This window comes from Semicossyphus pulcher, unplaced genomic scaffold (assembly GCF_022749685.1).
Source record: "Semicossyphus pulcher isolate SPU_LCO1_2020_fin unplaced genomic scaffold, fSemPul1.0.p SCAF_21, whole genome shotgun sequence".
In the NCBI taxonomy this organism is placed as follows: domain Eukaryota; kingdom Metazoa; phylum Chordata; class Actinopteri; order Labriformes; family Labridae; genus Semicossyphus; species Semicossyphus pulcher.
The window spans coordinates 20,479,806-20,497,321 of NW_027211695.1; the positions used below are offsets into that span (position 1 = coordinate 20,479,806).

The 17,516-nt window shown below is 43.0% G+C and overlaps 2 protein-coding genes across 2 annotated transcripts; both read right to left on the reverse strand.

Moving 5' to 3' along the window:
• Window positions 1-223: 223 nt before the first annotated feature.
• LOC138600856 (CTD nuclear envelope phosphatase 1A) lies at window positions 224-14,086 on the reverse strand. Its single transcript, XM_069672382.1, has 8 exons — window positions 13,604-14,086; window positions 9,744-9,810; window positions 5,377-5,495; window positions 5,205-5,276; window positions 4,924-5,040; window positions 4,729-4,840; window positions 2,379-2,463; window positions 224-1,478 (listed from the first exon to the last, which is right to left on the reverse strand). The coding sequence occupies exons 1-8, from the start codon at window positions 13,706-13,708 to the stop codon at window positions 1,418-1,420; spliced, it is 738 nt and encodes a 245-aa protein (XP_069528483.1). The 5' UTR covers window positions 13,709-14,086; the 3' UTR covers window positions 224-1,417.
• A 1,380-nt stretch (window positions 14,087-15,466) lies between these two features.
• On the reverse strand, window positions 15,467-17,471 carry elp5 (elongator acetyltransferase complex subunit 5). Its single transcript, XM_069672602.1, has 8 exons — window positions 17,186-17,471; window positions 17,022-17,082; window positions 16,825-16,905; window positions 16,452-16,663; window positions 16,083-16,258; window positions 15,904-15,999; window positions 15,694-15,794; window positions 15,467-15,615 (listed from the first exon to the last, which is right to left on the reverse strand). Exons 1-8 carry the CDS (start codon window positions 17,238-17,240, stop codon window positions 15,507-15,509), a joined length of 891 nt encoding a protein of 296 aa, XP_069528703.1. The 5' UTR covers window positions 17,241-17,471; the 3' UTR covers window positions 15,467-15,506.
• Window positions 17,472-17,516: the final 45 nt, after the last annotated feature.

The following is a 17,516-nucleotide window of genomic DNA, read 5'->3' on the forward strand; positions in this document are numbered from 1 at the left end:
GTGAAAGAGGGAGTCCAGGTAGTATGTGTGTGTTTGTCTCCTGCACTCAGTAGGAAAACTGATAGAACAAGTGCAATTTACCGTTTCACCACAAGATGGCAGCAAATTGTTAGCAAAAACATGAATAACAGCACGACTCAATGTAGCTCGTCCTCATCCCAGCAAACGAGCGACAAGCGTCAGCTGCATTCAAAGAAAAGAAGCCGGATAGGAACTGGTCGATACTGACAAGTGTTTTATTAGTAACACAGACCTGGAGACAGAGCCAATAAGAAGCCGCTGTGAGCCTTGACAAGACTGACATTGTTCAGAAGGCATTTAAAGACGGAGGGTCTAATAGTTGAACCCATACAGGAAGCGGAGCGGGTAAAAACTGAAGGGGGGGAAAAGGCTGCAAATTTGAATTAAATACAAAACCAACTGCAACAAAAACAGAAGGGGGAGAAAAATTAAGTGCAATTCCTATTTGATGAAATCAGGATGGCTTCAAAAGGCAAAAAGGGGGAGAGCGAAATGTCATGGTATGCAGAAGTCGTACTATCGTATATTATAAGAGAGAAACAATCAGATATGGAGAGGCGGCAGGGCAGTCCACATAGACGCTTTTTTTCTCACAACTGATCGGCCGTCTTTATCACCGAGTCCCGTGAGGAGCTTCGGGGGAAGAGCGACTGAGAAAAAACACATCAGGCTGCTCGGCTACTTGTCCAGAAAAACGCCTGTGGGTGGTATGCTGCGAGCAGAAGTCCGTCAGTGACACCGTGTGAGTCGATCCGATCTGGTTCAGGGGGGGAAAACGTACCTCAGGAATCAATGAATCACCGTCGGCCTTAATCTAAAAAGGGGGCAGTTTTCTATTTTCCCCTGCTCAGTTGCTCCGAGAGGTTAAGACAGGAAACGGATGAGTTGTCTGCTGAAGTGCAAAGTCCGGTAATGATGCAGAAGAAGAAGAAATAATAACGTAAGAATCGTCTTTGTTGCTTTGCTGATCCTCCTCGTGCCCTCCCTCCCCAATTGTCAAAAAGTTTAAAAAGGACTAACGAACTCGGCGAGCGTACTCCCGACTTACGAACACAAGCTCACCTTCACACAGTCAGTATCAGGAGCGATAAGGCAGAGAGGCTCCGTTTTGTTTTGGAAAAAAAAAAAATACAAATAAAGATTCAAGAAGAGAGAAAAAAAAAAAACAAGGAGCTGGCTCCCCCCGCCCTCCTCAGTAGTTTTTTGGGGCTCTGGTGATCCCGTACTGTTCATCCCGCGTTAGGCGGTCGCCCCAACCCTCGTGTCCTCCGGGACGCGCCTTGAGAGGCTCGCGGAGGGCTGGCGGGTCGTCTGTGTGGGAATGGAGGGCAGGAAGGAAGCCGGCGGAGAGGAAGAGGCTGGTCAACAAGCCCCGCCCCCCTCCAGGTTCAGCCAATCACCAGAGCCGGTGCTGGTGGAGGTTTCGACTGAGGACGGAGCGGACATCAGCAGTGAACCTGGCAGAAGGGGAGAGAGAGGATGAAGCTACTTGACAGGACACGTGTCACTATCTAACCTATTATAGAATCACATTAAACATGACATTTAAGCTTTTTTTGTGAGAGTGAGATGAGAAGTTAATCTCACCTATGTGCTATAAAGTAGCAGATGTTAGTTAGCTTAGCCTAGCATAACGACTAGACACGGGTTGTTACAGCTCGACCAGCTCTTCCCACAAACACGTCCAATTCTTTCTACTCCTCGTAATAAATATCTTCTTTTAAGTCTTTATTGAAACAGAACTTTATTGCTACACACTAAAACATGACAAACAGTGAATCAATCCGTCCAGCTGCACTGAAGCTTACTACGTCAGTCTGGGGTGCCTTGTAGCGTTGCAGAGGACAGGTGTTAATTCTGGTCTCTGCAGGCTAAAGGAAACAAACCCTAGTCACCTCACTGTCACGACAAGGCGATGTGATGTAAACAGGTAAAGCGCCTGGCTGTTGGTCGCCAAGAAACTTGCAGGTAATAATGTAATCGTTATTTCTGCACCTGTCAGATTTAAAGCATTTGATGCTATAAGTCCGTTGTACAATTTAGCTAGCTACTTTAGCTGTAGTTTAATGGGACAATCAATGACTGGCCAGTTTAAAGAAATAGATTTTGTAGAGCACTTTTCATACACGCTTGTGCATTTCAAAGTGCTTCACACATGACGGACACGCCCATATATTACTAGTAATCAAACTAAGGTTAATACAAATAGAAGAATAACATGTAAGGTGATAATATCAACTAAAAACATGCACGCTGGTTGTAGCCATTAGCTAGCACAGTCCATTTGAACACACACAGTTTGCACATGAGTTTACATCGTCTGCTTGCTTCCATGCCAGCGTTCTTACGTGGTTTACCTTAGTGCATCCAGCATAGGCAGCAAGTTAAGAAGTGCTGTGTCACTAGGGTCGCTGAACCAGGACTTGATGGGTATTGCATTGTCTGGAGGGCAGAAAAACAGCCAGTCAGTCGTGTCAGAGAAAACGGACATGCTTGTGATTTCACGCCGCTCGGTTACAGAGGCCGCCGAGCGTTGCAGGAGACGCACATTTAACGTTCTGTTACTGCATTCACAATACAGGCCCTGTAGTGCGAATTAGACGGTCAGTTATTCATCGTCATGACTCATCACAAGGTCGATGTGTGTAACATTGAGCCTCATTTGTTAGAGATGGATGTACACAGAACACAAGCAGCTGATTATACCGCAGCCTTTGAACAATCTGCATACGTTGACACTTTTCATCCACATACAGCGACTAAGAAAAAACAAAGCGATGTAACGGTAACGTGTGCTCCTAACTCATCCAGCACAGGATGTTTGATCTGTCACATGCGTCCCTGTGACCTAAAAAAGCCTTTCATGTTTACTACTTGCACACAAAGAACTGAATTTCTAGAGAGCGAGTTTTCCTGGAAGTTTGAGCGCCGCACCAGCTGTCGTCTTTTGCCTGGAGCACATGAGAAGGTTTATGAAAGCTCTAAGGGTAGCGAGGAGTGTCAAACTTTGTGCCAAAACAGAGCAACTGAAGTCGGGTTGTATGTCATTTATGATGCATTACCCAAACGTGTCGATTGTCAGAATGAGGCGAAACAGACGAGAGGGGTAGTCCTCCCTCAGACGGTGATAAATTAGGAGACATGCCATAAAATCCAGAATATAAGCTGCAGCAGAATAAGAGACGCACTCTGTTTTTAGGGGTATCCCAGAGGGAAAAAGTTTTTCTATAACTAGTTATTAATAAAAATGTGTTAATTCAGTTTGTTTTCATTTGTAACCCATTTAAATCAAACTCAAATCACAGCCTACTGTCTGTGTTCTCCGTGTGTTTGTGATCCTGCGAGCTAACGATGCTGTTCGCTGAGCTCAGCCTACGGTAACGTTGATTGTTGTGAGGGCGGCGGCTGCACTGGCGATCATGACGAAGCGTAAGCTAGATCATACCTCTCTGCATTTTAAGCTGGTATACTAGTCGCAACTGTATACAGGACGCAGCCCACTTTGTAGATGGAAAGAAACGTTTTAAAAGTGCACAAAATTTTACGGCATTCACAGAAAACACAGACTTTAAGCACATGGTGAATTATGATGATTTATGTGCGTCACTGACAACACGCTAGCATTTGAGTTAGTGCTACAGCTAATGATAATTGTCATAATCGATTACAGTAAACTTCAGTGTATAAGATGAGCTGTGTCCTGTATACCGGTATAAAATGCAGAGAGACGCATTTTATTGTGCTGATGGCGACAGCGCTGTAATCTAGCTACAGCTTGGTCACATGACATGCGCCGTCATGATCGCCAGTGCAGCCCCCACCCTCACAATTATTGCAAACAATCAATACTGTTAATCCTTTATGCAAATATTTCACTGAAAAACATAAACGTCTCTAAAAGCGTTCATAAACAACCAGAAAAGTGATCGACTAAACGTCGTCTGTCACAGATAAGAACGTATTTGCGGTTCCCGTCGCCGTCCACGCTCGCTTTGTTTACATTTTGGGTTGTTTTGTTTAAACTTTATTGAATGCTTCTTTAATGTACAAACATTATTTTTAGTGGGGGGCTGGGCAATCACATTTATATACGCCAAGTTGGCTATGAACTCTGGGTAAACTACCAAAGTAAAGTGCAGATATCTGGACTCATGGAAACCACGTTACTGTAGGCGGAGGTCAAATACCACACTGATGGCTAGCAGGATCGCCAAGTCGACATGGTGACAACAGATGGCAGGCTGTGAATGTTTTTCTAATGAAAATAACTTTACATGTTTTTATTATTAAATAGCTATAGGAAACCTATTTCCCTTTCGGACACCCCCAAAAACAGACTGTGTCTTATATTCCTGTGCGACGTATATTCCAGTTTTTACGGCAATTACTATTATATATAAAACGTCAATAAAACTGTGATAAATGCTATTTCTACAAATGACGTCTTCTTAATTTGCCTTTTGTCCAAAACACAAATACAAATATAGAGAAGCAAATGTCTGACTTTTCTTTAAAAATTATTAATACAATTTTTAATAGTTGACAAAAACATGACAGAACCTAAACCCAAAAGCGAGGCCCGTGTAACCGGGAGTTCTGTGCATCGTTAAACCCCCTAAAAGACCCCCTTTGTTATTTGCACAGCTGCACTTGTAGCGAATGTGTAACACAGAGTGACAGAGACATTAGTCAGGCGTTCAGTCTTACCTGGATGGCTTCGATAAGCACCAGGCGAGTTGTCCAGGATGACAATACTGGACAGGTCATCGTGTACTACGGACAAGTCTTTAATATAACTACCTAGATCCAATGTACAATGCTGAGAGGGGAAACAGAAACACAGCAGTCAGCGACACCGTCAGGACGAGGCCGAGCACCATCAGCTGTTTGAACAGAGCTCACCTGTCTGTAGTATCTGCGTTTCAGGATGTTCCTGTTGTTGTCCAGCTTGTCTGCCACCGCTGAGCCGTAGATTTCCATACTGGCTGTGAAAACCACCAGCTCATACCACTGGCTCACCTGCACGCACACGGAGCACACAGTGGTGTAAGTACACAGGCAAGTCACGGAGGATCAAACAAATGTACGTTTACGACAACAGGTAGAGGGAGGAGGTAGTGCAACGGTGATGCACACACAGACACACACACACACACACACACTGACAGTGATTGCACACTCACCACTTCTAAAAAGAAGTCGACATGCGGCCTTTTATGTACGAAGAATCTGACTGGGTGTTTGTCGATGACGACCTGCGGAGACAACAGAAGCACCGGGTTCACGTTCAGATTGACGCCGTTTAATGTGCGTGCGTGTTCAAACATGTTCGTGCGTGTGTCTGAGCGCTCGTACTTTGAGGATGAAGTCTGGCGGCGTGCCAGGTCTCACTGTGGGTCTGAGGACCCCGTCATGGTGAGAGTGGATCAGCGTCTCGTCCAGGTCCAGCACCAGAATCTTCCTCTTTACTGCATCTGGAGTCGATCAGGAAATAAAGACGCTTGTTACACATGAGCCAGATTACATGCAGACAGTGAAGCAGGTTACTGGGAGACGTACAGCAAGTTCAAACAGGAAATTGCACAACGTTTACAAATACATACAGCTGGTGGAAAACCAGACCTTAACTGTATTTTGAAACCTTGATTTCCTCATTAAAAGGTGGTTTCACTTATTTTACACAGCAAAGTCGGATAGTGAATGTGAGCACAGTTTGTATGCGACTCCCTCAGACTTAAAGAAGCAGCTTAATGTAACACTCATGCATCATTAAGTGTAGTCACGTTTCCTTTACTTCCTGCAGGACTCCTGCCATTCTTTGTCATGCACTATGTACATGTGAAGAGGTCACTAAAGTCCGTCTCTCTCAGGAGAAATTAAACCTGAAAGACTTAAAGAATAACTTGTTCCCTGATGCTACAGTTGAAGACATCCAGTGACTACAGAAAGCTTATAACCAAGTCGATTCAGGGCACATGAACGCACCCATTAGCTGGGTTTACACGCACAGCTGTTTACGATCTGGTGTTTACATGTGCCAACGCATTTAATCAGAACAACATGCGCACATTAGAAATTCAGTTTTTGTATCCGCTCAAGATGGAGATGTATCGTCTGTTCAGCGCAGTAGTTGCCATTGTTGTGTCCACTAATATGAAGGTCTCTTAATGTTTGAATTAAGAATATGAAATATATGGTCCGGTGTAACTTGGATGGCGCCATCTTTGAAATGTACTTCACGACGCATTTACGTCAAGACGGAGGGCGTACGCAGTCATATAATGGAACGCTGACTTGACCAATACGTTCGCATTAAAATGTCCAATATGCACGTCTAACACGTCTAACACGTTTGTACCAATAAGGCTTCCATTCTATTGGTTGGCGTCAACACACCCACCCCCCTTTGACGTGGGTGCTGCGTTGGGCTGTACGTATTTCTACGATGTGGTCATGTGGGATCTTGCTAGGGGGGACGTTTGGGCTACGTAGCTATCTGTGATTTAGTGTGTGGATCAGTCCATGCATTGTGTGCGGGTAATTTATACGGGGTTACTTTTGTTTCTTTAAAGCTTTAAACATTTCTTAACCCCAATTCAATCAGTGATATTTCCTGACCTCAATTCATACAAGGTTGACTGAGTGGGGAATTGTTTTCTCTCTTCCAGTATCTGTATGGAGGGAATCCCCCTCTAGAAATGGAGGAAGTGGTAGCACCTAATATCAAACGTCTTCACAAGTTAAAATGTATTAACAGGTAATTTAAGACATACATATTGGACGTAATAATGTGAACAATGAACTGATCATTGATCAGTTTTTAGGAAAGGTTTTAAACCACTCCTCTGCCAGCGATAGAAATGTCATCAGTTTGGGCGGGGAATGGAAAAGCCTCACACGCTGTAATATCATTTATTTTATTTATTAAGGCTTAGTCAGATGATGATGATGATCAGGTCAAACCCTAACTCGGGTACAGTGTGATTTGTACATGAGGATTGTGATGGGTAATCCGGCTGCTGTGATACACTCGCTCTGTTAGGTATGACAGAACAACGTTAGCTTCTTCAGCTCTGTCCACAGCGTCCTCGTCCACACCAGCAGAAAAAGCCGCCTGATACAACAAACTGAATGGAAAGGAATAACTCCACTCTCGAGACAGGACCGGGATCTCCGGCTGAGGTCAGCGTAGAGAGTGAGAGCCGAGTAATGTGGAACTGAAACGCAATCCTTCCTCCGAGTCAAGAGTCTGCGTTTCGATGAGCTCTCTACGGGCAGGAGGGGAGCTCATTCACACTGCACACACGCGCCGGTGTATGGTGGTGTGTGCGCTGCCTGTGACCTGTGTTTCCTCTCCACTTCCACACAACAGACGTGACTCGTCACTGTTTCAGCCAGGGCAGGAAACGACAGTTTCTCTCCACCTTGTTGAGCTGATTCTTACATTTACCTGCTGACAGATTCACTGTTTTACTTTGATGCTTTTTTGGGGTCAACAGCTGTTCATGTAGCACAGCGGCTAACCGTCTGCAGCCAAATGAGGCAGCCGTTTAATGTTAGCGTTGTGGTTAGAAACACTGTGGTCTGTATGCTGCTTTATTAGCATGCTTGATGTGCAGTGTAATTTATTAACTATGATTTACATCATGCAGTGCTGGTGGTGCGTTCTCTGTATTTTACACTAGATCAACAAAAATCAAACCTGCATGTTACAGCTGTGGTTTTGTGTTTGTCGTCTCCCTTTGTTAAATAGACAGATATCAATTAGAGCCCAGAGAGAGATCAGTTTACTGATATCACCAGCCGATACAGGCCTATCACAGATATATCTGTATTAGTTAGAATTTTTCTGACATGCGCTGATATGAAATATTTTTAATTCAACATAATGCCAAATGCAGAAATCAATTCTTGTGATGTTTTAGAAATGCTAACATAGCTTAGGTTGTCCAATTGTTTAAGAAAGCAGACATCTGAGTTAGGGATGCACGATTGGTATCGGCCGATATTGGCTTAAAAATGAACTATCAGATATCGGCCAACACGCCGATATCCGCCAATATAATTAACCCGTAAAATAATGGGCTGCTGCATACTTGATTAAATGCCCGACCTCGGCGTAATGTCCCCGGCGCGAAGAAGACCTGCGCGGCGCAGCGTGATGACGTCACGCGTGTCTACCTGCAGCATGAGAGAGTTAGAAGCCAAAGTGTCCGTAGTGTGGGAGTTTCTCAAAGTGTCAGTGCTCAGCTTCGGTGATGCGAGGAGGAGCCAAGGCAAAGTCTTTCAACACTACAAACTTGATTAACCATCTCAAGACCCGTCACCCCGACCGTTGTAACACTGTGATAAGAGTATCACCATTATACTGTACGCTAATTCCAATACAGAAGAGCGTTGATGATCTCTGCAATTAGGTGTGCGGGAAAAAAATATCTGTATCGGTAATCGGCTAAATGAGTTGTAAAATATCGGCATATCGGCAAAAAATCCAATATCGTGCATCCCTAATCTGAGTACCTGTGTTTAGTCATATGTAGGGCTGTCATGGTATCCGCATGACCGCAATATCGCGGAAATGGGAAGCCAACCACAGGGTGGACCAAGTGGCCATCATCACCACGTTTATTTTTACATCATAGACCCAGTGATGTTGCTCAGTGCGCATCCTGCGTCTCTGGCACATTAAAATCTAAAAAGGACGCAGTAAACTCAGGTAAGCGCCTCACCTTTCCAAACAGAACGACACATCGTGGACAACAAAGTCGTTTTCAGAATCACAGTAATCAGCAGAAGAAACCTTGCTGTCAGAGCGGCGGTGTTTCAACCCTTCCGATCGGCGCAGACGAGCCCGTGTGCAGACGAGCCCGTGTGCAGACGAGCCCGTGTGCAGTCTCGCGACATGCTAGTTTAGCTGCTACAACAACAACAACAACTACCCCATCACCACGGATTTCATCTCAACAATTAAGGGTACAAACTTAGTAGTGGTTACTAAACTGGCGTTTCCACTGCTCATGTAGTGTTCACTCTTGTCGATGGTGTTTTATGAACAAAACATAATCCGACAGTGGGCTTGGGAACCGCAAGGGGAAGTGTTTCACCGCGGTTAGAAAGATTCAGTACCGAGCATATCGGTGCGTAATTGGTGCACAATTAATCTATAAAGCTGCCACATTTGTTTCCGTCTAAATAAATTCCACATCAGTCGGGCTAATCTCTTCACCCTCTTAGTAATAATCTCTTTCCACTATGTACAGTTAGAGTTGTGCAAGCTTTCCTTTTAAGCACTGAGGTTGTCTGAGGGATGGTTGTTGTCTTAGGGATGTGAAGGGATGAAGCTCAAAGTAATTTGCATTCAGCGATCTGATCCGCCTTTAAAACACATACAGCCGTGACTGTTCGTTTTCTGATGATCATCCGCTGTGAGGCGAGGAAGGTCCTGAGAAATGAGTGGAGCTGAATGTGTGGCATGCTGCAGATAACTTTCCCGTCTACACAATCACGTCTTCCTCGACAGACTGGTTTAGCTCCTACTTAAAATTCAATGTTACAAACATGTTGGTATAGTGTCTCCTCTCCGTCTTGTATCAAAGGAAACAAAACAAACACGTCTGTGTAAACGAATATATCAGGACAGAGGGGTATTGCTGTTCTCTCACACTACAGGTCCTGACAGTCTTACACAAGAGCTCTGGAAATCATGCATATCATGTACTCACTGAGTCTGTTTCTGGAGATAGGTGACAGGGGCAAAGTGTCGTATCGCACCGTCTGATACTGGATTATCTGCAGATAGAGGAAGCAAACGACACAGTCAAGCAACAGATCAGGACACTGTTAAAAAACAAACCATATATCACATATTGATCACCCGGGACACGTTTGAAATGTGTTGTTTTTTCCTCTTTTTTTAGATCACAGATGAAAAAGGGGAACTACATGTTTTAAACACAGTCTGCTGTTTCTAATGAACTCTGAAAGACTCTCACACAACGTTTTGTTTTCACACAGAAGGCCACTGTTAGGGACCCTTCTGGGCATGTGGAGAAGTGGCTTCACGTCAGTCCCTGTGAACTGAATCAGGTTTGAAAGAAACATGGTGAAAATGTGAGTGAGCTAAGGATGATTTAGACCACAAGACAGGCTCTTACTTCTATCTGAGCCTTTAGATAATCTATTCTTCTCAGAGGACAGAGGAGGACATCATACTGAAACACTGAGGGGAACTCAGACGTGTCCACCACATGACTCCTCCTCTCTAACTTCCTTGCTCTGCTATGGTCCTTTCCAGCGCTGCTCTTGCCCGGGGGCTCTGCACTTTTCTTCACGGGGCTATTTTTATCCCCCCAGCTGTCGGTGGGTGTCAGCGGAGCATGGGGCGCACGGAGAAAGGGAGACTTGCAGGGTGACTTTGACTGAGCCGGGGCTGCTTGGCACCTAAGCCATCGGACAGGGGCCTCCCCTCTGCGTCCCCTCCCACCGCTGCCTGGCAGGGTGAGCTCGGGGGAAGCCTATTGGTGGAGCCAGCTGCTGGGCACCACGGGGGAGACCTCAGCCTCGATGTCAGCTCTCTGCACCTCCTAGAGCGTCCATCTGGACCTCAGGGCTGCAAACTCAGTGTGACTTTTTCTCCAGACTGGAGCTACAAGTGACATTTTAAATATTCTGCTCTTTAACCCCAGCAACAGGAAAATATGTTCACGGGATAATGGCCGACAAGGTCTACATTATCAGGAGTTAATGGACAGCATGGAGGCCACAACGATTGCCTCTACAGAGTTCTCAAAATAGGTTAAACAAATGTCATTGTTGTAAATAAGTTAGCTTTGACTGTTGCTATGGTTACTCAGTTTAGATACAAGCTGATACTATTTATCAACTACATTAATGCAGTACAGTGAACACATATTTACTGGATGTCCATTATCAGGGAATAATGGACACGCCTCAGCCAATCAGAATGGAGTATTCACTCAGACCGTGGTATATTGGTATGTAATAGTTTTACATGTTGATGCATCACAATGTCTGTTTGTTCTCGTACATGTAGCAAATGTGTTACCTCTGTTAATCACTCTTAAGATGCTCCTGGCAATCTTTAATTAAGAACAGGTAGTTTATTTCAAACTACTTAGTAGGTCTCCGCTATCAGGAAATAATGGACACCTTTCAGCCAATCAGAATGGAGTATTCACCCAGACCATGGTATATTGGTGTGTAATGGAGAGAAGCAGCTAATCTTTCTGTTTCTGACGCTTTAAAACACACAACTTTTTAATTTTATCTTGATTAAAACGTGTCAGTTTATCATAGAAGAAAATAAACAGCAGATTTTTAACAATTAAAAAAGCTAAAATTAGACTATTTGGGGCATTTCGGAAAAATGAAAAATAAATTAATGATCTATTGTCGAGATCGAGGCGCATTAATTCTTTATTTAGTTAAAATTCCACTATCAACTACCAAAGTTGAGAGTTTTGTGCACTAACTCTACCTTACTGGATACGCACATTAACTGCCTCATGCAGGAGATAACAGTGCACGTGATAGCACTGTAAAACATAAATAAGATTAATAGACAACCATCTTGTCCTCTGTTGACTCAGAGTTGCATGACTTATGACCTGGTCCTAATAATCATAAATTAAGTTTTTACTCATGCTTATATTTTAATCAGGACTTTCAATGCGATGTGGTCTTCTCACCTTGACCCCCCGACCCCCCTGCTTACTGGGCGCACATTAAAGGAAGGGGATTAGATTTATAAAAGGAGTTAACATAGTTACAACAACCTGAGGCACTCAACATTTATATTATTATATCGACTTTCCTTGGAGTCACCTGTCATAGTTTCCTATCCATAGATCACCTGCATTACATTGCTTGCCCCATAAGCGGCGGCCAGATCATGACATTGTTCCCGTGCATCACATAAAGTAAACAACAGCGCTTAACTGTTAGTGAGAATGAGAGAAACAAGAGGGAGGGAGAGGGAGAACAGTACGCTCTCTGTGCTGACATAATCCCTCTCACTTCAGCCACAACATGGACTGGACGACTCACTCTCAGGGCCTGCTGACAACCGGCAAGTGTTGCTGCCCGCACAATAAACTGCAGACAAACCTCCAACAGCGAGTCGATTACGACACGCGGGGCAGTCCTCCAAGCTTTGTTGGCTTGATACGGAGCTGAAGTCGAAGTCCACTCAAATTACAACACATATGTATGTCTATTAACGTCGCAGCAACACCTGCGCGTGTGACTGGGACACGAGCAGGTGGCTTGTGTTAAATGCCACGTTTATTGTGGATGTATTTGTGAGCAATGGAAGGTGACCTGCAGGATTGTACTGGCTGTGTTTGGATGTAGGAGGTTTCCTCTTTAGGCTATTGTTGAATGAGCCAGTCATTCACACAATCACTATCTCCTCACACAAACAGAAACCAAGATTATGTTTGAGCCGTAACAATAAATCCATAAAAAATTACTCCGCAACATTTGATCACCAATTTGAGGTTTTTAAGTCTTTTTAGAAGAGAAGCGTCAAACATTCGGTGGCTTTAGCTTCACAAACGTTAAGATGTGTTGGTTTGTTCTGTCTCATATAAACGTTAATTGAATATAATTTGAATGTCTTTTAATTTTTGACTCTTTATCCGACCTAATAAACTTTTTCTCTGGGATTTTTTTTTAAATTTTATTGACAAAGTTGTTAAACAACTAATTGGCAATAGATTAAATACGTACTTCATATTTAAAGCTGTACATTTGGATGCATCACAATGAGGCTGGGCGATATGGCCACAATCCTATATCACGATATATCGTTGTTCATATCTCGATAATTAGTCTATATGAAATAACCACATGGTAAAGCCCATTTGTCGATAATCCAGTTTGAATTAAATACTTGACAAATAAAAAGTACTGAGCTTCTGTTTTCACTTGGGCAGCGTTCTTTTCTGCACGTTAATGTTCATGTCCATGTTACAGCGCCTCCGTCCATGGTTCGCTCCCGGTTCACTCCCACGTGTAAGGATTAGAACTTAAAAGCGTTGTCAATGTACGTGAGGTAAAAATTGCCATAAAGCAGTTCGGCTGATGGTTTTGCGACATCACGTTAGAGACGATACAGAAAAACATACGATAGATATTTTCACATCGTTTCGACGATATATATATTGCCATATTGTGCAGCCTTTGTACTACATGTTGCAAATACGTTAGGGCTGTTTAACACTCTTTTAAACAAAGTTTAAGATGCCCCTGGTGATCTCCATCCTGGATGATTTGGTAATAAATTTGACACTGTAGTTACTGAGCCTAAGAGGGAGGTTTAGGACACTCACACAGTGATTTCCTCACACAAGTAGACATTAATTGGCATCATTATTCATCATGATGAAATTCACTTAAATACATCACAGGTGAGAAGCACCTGCTGTCTAAGAGCAATGTGAGCATCCCTGTAAGAGGATTTGATGTAAAAACAAATGTATAATAATAATGCTAAGAAAGCATATAAAGACTTTTCACATAACAGGATCAACTGCCAAACATCTTTCAAACCCCTTCTCACCGTCCGTAGGTGCTTCCTGAGGATGTACATGATGAAGCCCCATAATCTCGACGTTACGCCGAGAAAAGTGCGGATGCCAAGTAAACATTGCCGGGTCTTCAGCATGTTGACGAGCACGCAAAGACCCCACAGCAACCCAACTTCAATCCTCAGTTGATAGCACGCTTTGGCCCGAAGTTGTTGGGTCAATTAGTGAAAGAACTTGCTCGCTAGTGACAGTCAAAATCCGTCTTTAGCCACAGCCGCCAAACGAGCAATTCAAATTAACAAGAGGCCAAGCAAACGTGTGAGTACCTCGCTCTGCACACTTGTGGCACAATTAGCATCAAAAAGAGTTAATTCGCATTGCAACTATAAAAGACAAACGTGGCCGTGGTCAAAAGAGCTGCTGCACGACGGCTGCTGCTGTGTGGACCTTAGCACGCAGCTCGTTGACAAGCTAGCTCAGGAGCTAGCTGTGTACCAACTACCGTTAGCTAGTAGCCGCCGAGCTACCGCTAGCTCGACAGGGTGACCACCTTGAACCTAGGACAAAAATACCCCAAAAAAGCTGTGGGGCCGCTCGTTGTCAAGCACCGGTTCAATGTGACTTCACTGTGTGCAGCGTCCGAAGAGAGACAGCAGTATAAAAGTTCCCCAAAGTCTAACCGGCCCGGTGAAAATCAGTTTGTAGTCCAGTGGAAATCCGGAATGAAACTGCGAGCCGCCATCGCCGCCTTGCCGTCACTTCCGCGAGGAATCCTGTGGGCGCGCGCAGCACGTCCACGTGGATGGAAAATAAACAGACGTGGACGAGCAAGAGCGTTAGCCTGTTAAGTCTGTTAAAATTAACCAGTTTTATGATCGGTCTTAGTCTATTCCAGAGTCATTATAGTTTTACATTTTTTAATAGTTTTTATTTTTACTGAGTCTTTCATTTAGTTTGTTTTTTTTGTGCATGGGGGGGGGGCTGATTTTACCTGCAATTCTTGTATTGTATTTTTTTTTGAAAATTTTAGTTTCTATTTATATTTTTATTATTATTTTATTTTTCACCGCTTGTTTTAGTTTTCTTTAACTATAATAACCCTGAACTCTGTTACATTTTTTTCAGCTACCCTCTTAATGGTTATGGCAAAGTTAAACACGAACAGGATTTCTGGGTGTTGAAATAAAGTGTTACTCTCATTATGACAGTTTGGCAGTTTAACAGTTGCCTGGATGGTGTCAATAAACCTCTTTGTGTGGTTTCATGTCATAAAACAATACATCAGAAACAAAGATCACGGGGCATGGGTAAATGCTTTTATAGGCAATGCATATATTACAGTTTTGCATTGGCTATTTTACAATGCAAATTCAAAGGGGGAAAAAAAGTTTACTATATCTTTTTTTTTTTTACTTCAAACATTTAAGAAACTAATAAACAACCTCAACTGGTGCTGCCATGCGGTAATGATTTAGAGGGTTATGATTTTGATTGCTTCCATTGAAGAGAAAGGTCTGAATTTACTTTACAGTGATTGCAATGTTTTGCTGTGAGATAATATCTACTCATCACCTATTATTGACATGATACTGACAGTTGATGGCAGCATTGTTCCCTTCTCCAAGTGATTCATTTGCAATCTAAGATTCTTAGAGGCTTTGGAGCAAATTATTTTACGAGGGCCAAAGTCAAGCAAAAACCAAAGAGGGGTATACGACACAAAGTCTAATAAAAGAAGATTTTATTCAATAAGATTAAAAAACAGAAATAACATCAGAATAACTCTTTAACCATTTAATATACACATTACAGATGTAATATTAATGCACCTTTAAAGCTCCATAAATTGGTATTAAGGCTTTGACTGACTTACAACAACTCAGTGCCCTGAAGGCCATGAAACATGGGTCATCAGTGGGTTTTATTCCCAAAATGCTACACATCAAGATCGTCATCGGGGTCCTCTTGGTCGTAGTCATCATTGGCATCCGGCTCGTACAGAATCCGTCCTGACCCGGGGCCGGAGTGGAGCAGAGTAGTTTTCCTGTGAGACAAACGGGGGACAGTTTTCAGTGTAAATTAAAAAACAGGTGAAAGAGATGACAATTTTGAAGTCTCTCACTTCTCTTTGCTGAAGACGAAGGGAAGTGCCAGTTTCTCCTTGGCCTCACGCTCTGTATCAGACAGTCGGAGGTTAAAGGTCAAGTTGGCTGTTGGGTCCGTCTATAGAAACACAAAAAGGACAATATTCAATCCTGCCATACGTACGCTTCATCTTTATTCTTCTGATCTGATTATAACGTGAATGTACTAATTATGCATTGAATTGTACCTCCTGTTCTGCAGGGTCCGTCTGTTTAGCTCCAATCTGGCTTGGCTTGCCCTGCACGATAACTGTCAGATCCTCTCTGATGCTGAAAATCTCCTCCTACGACAAAAAACACAAAGTTATCGATGCTTTTTGACAGAGAAGGAAGACAAATGAGTCACTTCAAAGCAAACGGCACTTACAACTTGCATAACTTTCCCAGACTTTGAGCGCTTTGTTATCTTTGCCACTGTTTCGTCTCCCTTCATCCCAGGTGCCACAGTGATGACTGAGGTAGCCATGTGGCATACACTTCCCACAGTCCCCCTCTGATGCATATCAGCATGGAGCAGACCGATAATAGCTCTCACAGCTCCCCCTAATGAAAACACGGTAAAAGACCCTTATAATAACAGAATTATGCTTAAAATAAGCCAATAGAGATTATTTGATAATAGGTTCCTGGACTTATTTGGTCATACATTTGTCATACATTTCTCTAAAAAGATAATAAGCAAAAAAAACAATCCATCATCTGGATCACACACTGACGTTAAGAAGAAAGAAATCACCTTTTCTCAGTTGGTGAAGAGTCTTGCAGACCGCAGGGGGGCTAAGGTGTCTGAAAATCCATGAAAGAGAGTCGATCACTAATGTAGCGGGTTTGGAGTGTGACTTCTGCTTTATCAGATGTGTAAGTTCCTCCAAGCAAAACTGGTGGACTGTGAAAGCTGGGTGATCAGTCCAGCCGAGGGGATCGGTGTAAGCAGTGTGAAAGTGTAGCCTACAGTGGTAAAAACAGAGAGTCAGTGATCAGTTTTATGACAACGTTATGGTCTTCAAAATTCGATGATGACTTTTAAGAACTGTATAAAACCCCAATCAATTAAATTTTCCAAGTGACTATTAACTTTCTGTTAAGGAAATTTCAGAACCCAAATTTACCTCCGAATAGGTGATCCTTGTAATCCATCTTTCAGCTCTTCCTCACTGACATCAAAGCAAAGGACGTGGACAGCCTCCTCCCTACATTCATTAAATAAGTTTCAATGATTTGTTTGGAACAAACACATGACTAAGACACATTTAAAATCAATAGTACATATATAACATGTCACATACACATACAATTCTTTAAATACCTGTTCAGTGCAGCGTTAATGAAGCTCTTCAGGAGGTGTCGACCAGAACAACCGGCAGAATCTACAAATGCAAGTACAGACTTTACTGTAAACTATGCTACTGTTTCGTTTTACATAGATAACAGTTAGCATTCAGGATTTGACTTCAATTTTAGAGTATTTACCTTGTATTATTAGAAACCCTCCAGCATCCGTGCCTTGCAATAATTCAGGCAACATTGTACAACTATAAAAGTAACTCTTAAAATGTCCAGGTAGCTTCAGCTAGTTAGCATAACTTGCTTCTGATTAACCACCCATTTAAACTACTATACCACATTAGGAAAAAAAGTATATTAACAGAAGAAGCAAAATATCCCTTAAAGTACAATACAACGAGTACCTAACGCCGCATAAATATATATTTCACACAACATAAAGGTCCCTCTGCCTAATCCAGTCCAGCATGTCTCGCTAGGTAGCATGTTTGGGGTTTACAGATGGAATAACTACATA